Source organism: Poromitra crassiceps (assembly GCF_964638095.1).
Source record: "Poromitra crassiceps genome assembly, chromosome: 5".
Taxonomy (NCBI): domain Eukaryota; kingdom Metazoa; phylum Chordata; class Actinopteri; order Beryciformes; family Melamphaidae; genus Poromitra; species Poromitra crassiceps.
Window position 1 is genome coordinate 32,364,585 of NC_139642.1, and position 10,000 is coordinate 32,374,584.

General features: G+C 45.2%; 1 protein-coding gene across 1 annotated transcript in view; it reads right to left on the reverse strand.

Annotated features, from left to right (window-relative positions):
• LOC310776431 (cilia- and flagella-associated protein 337-like) overlaps positions 1-10,000 on the reverse strand; it is a gene marked incomplete at both ends in the record, with an annotated part of 27,483 nt that overhangs the window by 9,858 nt on the left and 7,625 nt on the right. Inside the window, 5 exons of the mRNA XM_083636622.1 lie at positions 7-28; positions 5,708-5,872; positions 7,414-7,647; positions 8,614-8,762; positions 9,155-9,322. Of these exons, the coding sequence (XP_083492748.1) occupies positions 7-28; positions 5,708-5,872; positions 7,414-7,647; positions 8,614-8,762; positions 9,155-9,322 (738 nt within the window). The remainder of the gene's footprint in view (positions 1-6; positions 29-5,707; positions 5,873-7,413; positions 7,648-8,613; positions 8,763-9,154; positions 9,323-10,000) is intronic.

Sequence of the window (10,000 nt, forward strand, 5' to 3'; positions counted from 1 at the left end):
GGAGGCAGTGGCCATTGAAGTCCCACACCTACAGCAGACAACACGATACACCATCAACATGACACATTCAAATGTGCTTAAAGGGATACGCCAACTTTTGGGGAGTTTCTGCCATATCGCCCATACATAACCAGGATACACAATGCCTTTACCGTCACTCTCCGTACAGTATACAGTGAGATACACTCTCACTGTATACTCTGTACAATCACCACGCAATGAAATAATAATCCATAGTTACGTGAAACGTAATTTTTGTAGCAAATCCCTACACCGAGTTACTTCCTTGTTTGCCTGTACACAGCCTGCTGTATGCTGTATACGCAGTGCATGCTGCATGCCTGGCGGCCATGTTTAGAAAGTAGTTCCGGCTATCTATTTACCTAAAACAAAATGAGCGTTTCTCTACATTTTGGATTAATATCTCATCTCGTGGTGAGTACCCAAGTGACAACATGTAGGCTACATAGAGCTTTTTGGCGCTGTTAGAAATGTCTGTTTTTGGTGATTTTGAACGGTTGTAGCCTACTATTTCCTGCAAATTCATTGGCGATACTAACTAACTTGACGACTAATAGCTCACTGTATAACTGTACGGAGAGTGACGGGAAAGGCATTGTGTATCTTGGTTATGTATGAGAGTGATGGGAAAGGCATTGTGTATCTTGGTTATGTATGAGAGTGACAGTAAAGGCATTGTGTATCTTGGTTATGTATGAGAGTGACAGTAAAGGCATTGTGTATCTTGGTTATGTATGAGAGTGACAGGAAAGGCATTGTGTATCTTGGTTATGTATGAGAGTGACAGTAAAGGCATTGTGTATCTTGGTTATGTATGAGAGTGACGGGAAAGGCATTGTGTATCTTGGTTATGTATGAGAGTGACAGGAAAGGCATTGTGTATCTTGGTTATGTATGAGAGTGACGGGAAAGGCATTGTGTATCTTGGTTATGTATGAGAGTGATGGGAAAGGCATTGTGTATCTTGGTTATGTATGAGAGTGACAGGAAAGGCATTGTGTATCTTGGTTATGTATGAGAGTGACAGGAAAGGCATTGTGTATCTTGGTTATGTATGAGAGTGACGGGAAAGGCATTGTGTATCTTGGTTATGTATGAGAGTGACAGTAAAGGCATTGTGTATCTTGGTTATGTATGAGAGTGACAGGAAAGGCATTGTGTATCTTGGTTATGTATGAGAGTGACAGGAAAGGCATTGTGTATCTTGGTTATGTATGAGAGTGACGGGAAAGGCATTGTGTATCTTGGTTATGTATGAGAGTGACAGTAAAGGCATTGTGTATCTTGGTTATGTATGAGAGTGACAGTAAAGGCATTGTGTATCTTGGTTATGTATGAGAGTGACAGGAAAGGCATTGTGTATCTTGGTTATGTATGAGAGTGACAGGAAAGGCATTGTGTATCTTGGTTATGTATGAGAGTGAGGGGAAAGGCATTGTGTATCTTGGTTATGTATGAGAGTGACGGGAAAGGCATTGTGTATCTTGGTTATGTATGAGAGTGACAGGAAAGGCATTGTGTATCTTGGTTATGTATGAGAGTGACAGTAAAGGCATTGTGTATCTTGGTTATGTATGAGAGTGAGGGGAAAGGCATTGTGTATCTTGGTTATGTATGAGAGTGACGGGAAAGGCATTGTGTATCTTGGTTATGTATGAGAGTGACAGTAAAGGCATTGTGTATCTTGGTTATGTATGAGAGTGATGGGAAAGGCATTGTGTATCTTGGTTATGTATGAGAGTGACAGTAAAGGCATTGTGTATCTTGGTTATGTATGAGAGTGATGGGAAAGGCATTGTGTATCTTGGTTATGTATGAGAGTGACGGGAAAGGCATTGTGTATCTTGGTTATGTATGAGAGTGACAGTAAAGGCATTGTGTATCTTGGTTATGTATGAGAGTGACAGTAAAGGCATTGTGTATCTTGGTTATGTATGAGAGTGACAGGAAAGGCATTGTGTATCTTGGTTATGTATGAGAGTGACAGGAAAGGCATTGTGTATCTTGGTTATGTATGAGAGTGACAGTAAAGGCATTGTGTATCTTGGTTATGTATGAGAGTGATGGGAAAGGCATTGTGTATCTTGGTTATGTATGAGAGTGACAGTAAAGGCATTGTGTATCTTGGTTATGTATGAGAGTGATGGGAAAAGCATTGTGTATCTTGGTTATGTATGGGTGATATGACAAATGGGAGAAAGTCCCAAAAGGTTGGCGTATCCCTTTGATGGCAAAGCAACACCCAAATGCCAACAGGAAACAGCAGCCACCACGACACATCGCCTTCTTCATTTCCCCAGACATTTAGCAGGAAGTCTTATCAGTAAAAACACGTGCGGCGCTCCGTTACAATCTCACGTCCCATATTTTATTGTCTGCGGGAAGGAGCGAGGCAACAGAGGAGCCATCCTCTTTGTTGTGGTAATCGCTTTAGAGCACAGTGTGAAGGATTCTTTTGTCAAGCTCTGATATCCAAAGTTGTGAATGGAATGCATATCCTTACAAAGTTACACACAAGCTCTACATTTCTAACTGACATGTGACTGCTCAGACACAGGTCTGACAAATCTATAGGGGGATCTATTCTGCCACTTTGTTCTGATGATTAAAAATATACATCTAATTAAACAAACATATAGGCTCAATGACATGTATACTATGCACTCACAGCGCCTTAGTGGCCGTTCACACCATACGCCGAAGCAACGCTCAACCTATAGGCTCGACCTACGCTGAACCCACAAGTGAAGCGAAGCCGTTCACACCAGCCGCGCGCGTGTCACGCTGAAGCCACGCTCACGCCTTGCTCAAGTGATCATTCAGGATTCAGTCCTATTTTCCAAGCGTGACGCGTGAAGCCTGAAGCTGCCATGCATGACGTTAATGGGAGTTGGTTGTGGGCGGGTTCAACGCGCACCGAGGAGGCACTGAGAGGAAAAGAGAAGGCTGCTTGTGTGAACGGTTAAGCGTCAGTTCAGGTTGAGCCTGCCTCAAGCTTCAGCTCTGCTACATCAAGCCTTTGGCATAGTCTTCACGCCCAGCCAAGCGCATAGGGCGCGCGGCCATTTTGACGTCATCGCACGGGGTGTGTCGGGGGGCGAGGCCTGAGCGCGGCGCAGCGCGGCGCGTACCTGGTGATTTTTCTAGCAGCGCGTCGGGTTTTGGCACATTGTCAACATTGACGCTTTTGAGGGAAGACTGTCAGAACAAGTCTGCCTCTACCCGCATCTCTATGACACAACACGGAGAGACCACAAGGACCAGTAGAAGTCCACCAATTCCTGGCGAGAAATCGCCAGCACACTCGGAGCTGAGGAAGCAGTGTGCAGGAAGAAATGGAAGAATTGCAGGGATCGCTTTGTTAAAGCAAAGAAAGCGCAAAAAAGTGGGGATCCTGGTGGGCTGAAACCTGTGCCACTCATCCTAGTGGAACTGGAATGGCTTTCCAGTTTTGTCAAACATCGCATGACGGACAGCAACTTCAATTTGGAGGTAAGCTACTTTTTCCCCCACATTGAATCAACTTCATGCCAAATTATTATCGCAGTGATCAAGAAAAACTTTCCACCAAACAAATATAGGGACGAAGAAAAGCTTCTTCTATTGCTGTGATCACTAGCTGCATTGCCTACTGCACAAAGACAAATTCGTTGTTTTCCTTCCTCCTTCAACGCTTCTCCGTGAGATTTTGTTTGTACCGCCCCCTGGCGTTTCGGAGCGAGCTGCGCACTGACTATGTTCTGTTTTGGCCCGCGCAGCGTGCGCGTGCCCTCCGCTGAGCCCTGCCTCCAGCACGTGCGCGAAGAGTATGCCAGACGCTTAAGGCGTCCTGTGTGAACAAAGGCTTAGGCTATTCAGTAGCAACCCTCCCAGGTTCATCAAACACGTTGTGGCCTTTCACATTTTGATATGATGATTTTGACCTTTAACCCTTTGAGGTTTGATGCAGCTTGTTACTGAATAGCCCCAAGGGGGCGCCTGCATCATTGATGGGGACCGACTGCTTGTTTCAAAAGGTGCTGTGAGTGCATACATTGGGCCTATGTTTGTATCCTGGTATGGTTTCACACACACACTTTATCCTGTGGATGCTGCCTCGTGCGGTTGGAATGCTGATATGATCGATTATATTGATATGATTGATTATTGTTTGTACATTTACATTTCTGTGGTTGAGAAGCACTGCAGTAACCATGAGGGGATACACTTACTTGCATTTGGGGTTGGAATTAATTACAAATAATCAGCGAGCACCAAGAGCACATTTTTTATATACCAACCAAAACTGAATTAGGCAACAAAAGTGTGTGTGTGTGTGTGTGTGTGTGTGTGTGTGTGTGTGTGTGTGTGTGTGTGTGTGTGTGTGTGTGTGTGTCAGTGACAACCTGACAGCCATGTACACACCCCAGCATTTCCATGGTGTTGCATAAGCCATTAGTGTGGTGATTAAACTCACTTAAGAAAGTAGAAGCAAACGCTGACAGTGGCTGTCATACCCCTGGTGTCAAGCTAAGTGTGTGTGTGTGTGTGTGTGTGTGTGTGTGTGTGTGTGTGTGTGTGTGTGTGTGTGTGTGTGTGTGTGTGTGTGTGTGTGTGTGTGTGTGTGTGTGTGTGTGTGTGTGTATGCGTGCGCGTGTGTGCATGCGCGTGGGGGGGGTGCAAAAAATATAAACTTTTATTTTTCCAACTAATACACAGTAGAATGTCTTGAACCCAAAAAAAGAGGAAGATGTTATGTACTGTAAGACATCGATTCACCCAGAGAAAACGTAAGTGAGAGAGAGAGAGAACTTTGCATTCCTTTAGTAGTCTCATTTGCAGACTTCCCTCCCCGCCGGGAGAGAAGTCTGGCAGCATGGAAACAGGCTGCTGGTCTAAGCTCTGCCATTGGTGGCGACCATTTCTGTCGGCAGCGGAAAAAAATCCCTTTCCGCTCCCTGCAAGCTCTGCCATTGGCTCCGACCAACTCTGACGACATGCGACCATATATGGATTTCCTTTCCGCTACCTCCGTGTCGAATCTGTCTATCTCAAATGCCTCTGCCGCTGTGCGTGTCGAATCTGTCGATCTCAAATGCCTGCGCCGCTGTGAAACAACATCAGCAATGCTAGCTCGTTGTTACACGCTGAAAACGATTGGATCCTCCGTTGTAGGGAGAGAGTCTGGCAAGCTAGACTATTCCTTTAGTCATATTTGGTCCAACAACAGATACAGTAGGTGATAGAGAGAGAGAGATATAGTCATTATGCAAGGCATCAAGTTGCATAATAGACACACACACACACACTCACTGAAGGAACCTTTATACTGGTCAGAAACCCTGAGCTTAGAATGATGTGATGTTAACGTTAACGTTAAGTTGAATGGCAGAGGGCCACCTTTAATTTGAGGGCATTTCCAGTCAAATCCGAATGCCTGTAGCTCTGTTTATCCAGGCCTGCAACCCCCTATTTCAGAATGTCAATTTCATGGGTAAATTACAATTATATTCAATAAAGTGTTTTGTTTAAATATGCAGTCAAACATACTGTACAATGATTTCTCACCCTGCTCTCGACAGCTCATCAGATTCTATCCTCAGCCTGTTTTGCATCTCAGTCAGCGAGTTTCAGAGTTTGCCTCTCTATGAGGATTCAGCTGCAGCGACATGGTTCATGAAGGGCGGACGTGCACACGTCTACATACTTTGACCTCTCCGTCAGTGCCTGCGGTAAACAGCCGGGTCTGCGTGCTGTCCAGGGCCATGGCTGAGATCTCGGCGTTGCCGTGGCAACGGTGAAACTGCTTGACCTTTTGGCCTGTGTCGGCCTGCCAGCAGATCACAGAGGAGGCAGAATCACTGCTGACCACCTGGAGAGAGAGAGAGAGAGGGGATATCACTCTCATACATATATTGATATTCTTTATGCTATTACAGATACAGGCTTCATAAATAACATTCAGAGAGCCTATCATTGATCTGCAACTATTCAGAAATACATTTAATTCAAGAACACTCAAGTCATAGAATTAACCATTTATTGCATAAATGAATATAATGCATACAATTATGTTTGGCATTGAAGGCTCCGCTGTTATAATTAATTTAATATTTAATTTAATATTTAATTAATTTAATTATCCCTGAACTCGGCTCAGCAGCATGCTACGCCGAGCAGGGAGAGCAAGCAAAATCCCCCAAGGGAATAAAATATTCCAGATACATTTAAACCATAGAGAGTAAAAGAGGGAGCCTAAAAGCAAGACATGGAAACATGTTCATGTTAATTTTTTCTTTTCTTTTTTTTGAGCCATGCAGACTCCAGAGCTACAAAACATGATAGCATTTGATCTAAAAGGTGGAGGCTGGGGTGGAGGGGGCAAAGCGTTGCCAGCAGCCGCAAATGATCAGCAAGGTGGGGAACAGATCAGTGAGTGAGAGGCTGCCATATTTAAACAGACCGCCTTGATGTGAGAATGACTGTGATTGGAGAATGGTTAAACGATGAACCAAACAGAGGCTGTCAGCTGGTACAGCTGGGGCGTAGCCTATGATATCATGTCTTGAATGAACTAACGCAGGCTTCATGTCATATATGATTTATGTATGATGGATGAATGTCCTTGAGTTTTAGGGTCTCGTGCTGAGGAGGTGTTTGTTCAGTCTCTGCTTGAAGATATGAACACCTCTTTTTGCTGCAAGAAAGGCAGGTTCCACCTATTAACTCCTTTCCTACCATTGACTGCCATTTAACGTCATTTCCGAGACAACGCTTCTCCGCCAAAGAAGCGATGGTGATGGTCTGCCAGAACCAGGAAGCAGAGGGAAAGCAACATAGTCTCCCATCAGTCTCCCTTGCTGCTCAAAGTGTTCGTAACGTTAGTTTTGTTGTGATGCTTTTAAATGTCCATTTTACTTTTCTTTTCTTTTCCTGTCAACCATTTTATGTGAAGCACTTTGAATTGCCTCTGTGTATGAAATGTGCTATACAAATAAACTTGACTTGACTTGACTTGACTTGACAGCTTTAACCCAGCCGACGCGCTGATAACACGGACGCCATGACAGCAGGGCAGCTTGTCAATCAAAGCTGAAGGATTTATTTTTCAAGTGTACACAATTAAGTCACTTCTCTCTGGTAGTTTACTAATCCAGTTTGTGAGTTCTCACACTGTGCAAATGTCACCAGGTAGATAGATTAGCTCCAGACCTCCAGACATGGACAACCAGGCGACCCCCGGCAAGACGAGAACGCGACCCTGCCTCCCTTCTCCTGAGAGCGGGATGAATCTGCCTCACGCATCGGTGTTATAGTGAAAGCTGTGACCCAGAGATGAACAAAAGCATGACCGAATTCCATGAAGGTGGACATTTGGTTTCAGCAAGAGACGGCCATATTAGGTGTGTATACCTGTCTGAACAGACTATTGTAGAGCAGGCAGGTGACAGGGTGTTGATGGCTGGTGCTCCTCCTCTCCTCCTTCCTCTCCTCCAGCAGGAGGAGCAGACTGTTGAAGGAGAGCAGGACGTGCCGCTGCTCCTCGTGGAGGAACAGGAGGGTGCGCGTGTCCTCCTGGGTCTTTGGGAAGACGCCGGCCAGATGGTGAACGCACAGCTGGCTGGACACATCCCACAGACACAGGACCTGGGGAGGGAATAGGAGGAGGGCCGAGGAGCAGCCACATGCACATGGACAATTACACAAAAGATGCTACATGTAACATTTCAACATCCAGTATCATTATCAAATGTACACGTTAGCATAGTTAGCGTTAATATATGGGACGTCCGGGTAGTGTAGCGGTAGATTCCCTGCCTACCAACACAAGGTTCAAGCCCCCGTGTTAGCCCCGGCTTGGTCGGTCCATACAGGCACAATTGGCCGTGTCTGTGGGTGGGAAGCCGGATGAAGGGTATCTGTAGTGGTCGCTGCATTAGTGCCTCCTCTGGTCGGTCGGAGCGCCTGTTCGGGGGGAGGGGAACTGGGGGAATATCGTGATCCTCCCACGCACTACGTCCTGTTGGTGAAACTCCTCGCTGTCAGGTTAAAAGAATTGACTGGCGACTGCACATGTATCAGAGAAAGCATTACAACTCTCACCAGAGTGGGTGGCGCCACGACAGCAGGGGGAATTGGCCAAGTATTGGGGAGAAGGGGGGTGGTCCGTAAAAAGAAAACTTTGTATGTAACATTTCAACATCCATTAATCATTACTACATTAATTTAATCATGTTAGTATAATTAGCGTAAATAAACTGTCTTGACCATAGTCTCATTTGTTTATGGTAATTATACCAAGCTATCACAATAACAATACATTGGCCTTTAAACATGTACAAAAAAGAGCTTACAAACACACATTGCATGTTTTATCTTCTCACAAACACACATGCAGGCAGTGCAGACATACTCTCTCTCTCTCTACCCGTCTCTCTCTCTTTCACTCTCTCTCTCTCTCTCACACACACACACACACACACACACACACACACACACACACACACACACACACACACACACACACACACACACACACACACACACACACACACACACACACACACACACACACACACACACACACACACACACACACACACACACACACACCTGGTCTTTGGAGTAACTGAGCAGCTGTTTCTTGGTGTGTATGAAGCGGACTGCGGTGACAGAGCTCTTGTGCCCACTGAGCACGCCCACTGGCTCTGAGGTCACATACGGGTTCCACAGCAAGACCTGGTTGTCCACACCTGCTGTGGCTGCAACCAATCACAATGATTCAAATCAGTAGATGCACTAGCTGCAGCCAATCACAGGAAAGCATAGTTGCATTTTTAGTGACCTCAACTGATCATTGTAGGTCTCCTTAGTGATTTCATGCATTTGTGTGTATGCATGTGTTTGTGTATAAGAGGAAGTAAGCACAAGCGCGGATACATTTCTTATTACTACTGTAGTTTGTAATTTTTTAATGGATCCCCTGCAGACTCTCAATCTGAGATATGTCCGCACACTTTTTGATAAGCTATTTAAGCATGTATGAAGAAAAACTTAATGATGCAACTTGCAAGTTGAGGATCAACACATGTGTACTGAACCTGCGTGTACATGAGTATACATATGCAAACATACGGACATGTGATTGTCTCACCTATCAGATTGAGTCCAGCGTGGTGGTCTACATCCCACACCCCCTTCTTTGTGGAGAAAGAAGTGACTCGCAGAGCCCTGCCCTCCTTTTCCCTCCAGCCAATCACCATACTGCTCTGCGGGCTGGTGCTGCACGACACAAAGGCCTCCAATGAGCCCAGGAAACGCACTGCAGGAAGCAGGAAGGAAACAGGAAGTGGGAAGGAAATCAGGTGATTGAGAAACCTAAAAAGAACACTGTTGCTCATGAGGTAGTAGCCAGCTGTAGACACGATACTGTACATCATGTCTGCGACACAACTCTTGAAAAGTGGTTAACGACCCCCAAGACAAAAAAATTATATTCATTAATTAAAATTATACAGACATATAAATTGACCAATCACGGACGGCATGCCGGACTTCTGTAACAGCCCAGCCAATCAGATTTCGCTGCATGCTTTGTGTCGGCGGAACCCGGAAGTGTGACTTGTGATCATTGACAGCTTGTGATTCAGACCCTCCGTCGCTGGAAGCGTGCTGACGTAAGATGTTGGGTCTGACCACGTGAGACTACTCATGAGATAACCTTGAGGCTGGATGGAATGAAATACCACACACTCACAGACACATTCACTTTGATGTGATGTGGAGCCTGTTATATATCCCAGGATGAATCCATTCTGAATTCATAATGTATTAGCAGTGCACCAGGCACTATAGATTGTGCTTCTGAAATGTAGAGTTGAACAGAACAGAACAATACAATACATCTTCTGACAATAGCGATAAAAACTTTTCCAAACAATCCCTCTGGTGGGTAGAACAATATTGCAGCAGACGTTATTGGCAACATCTGTCTAGACAG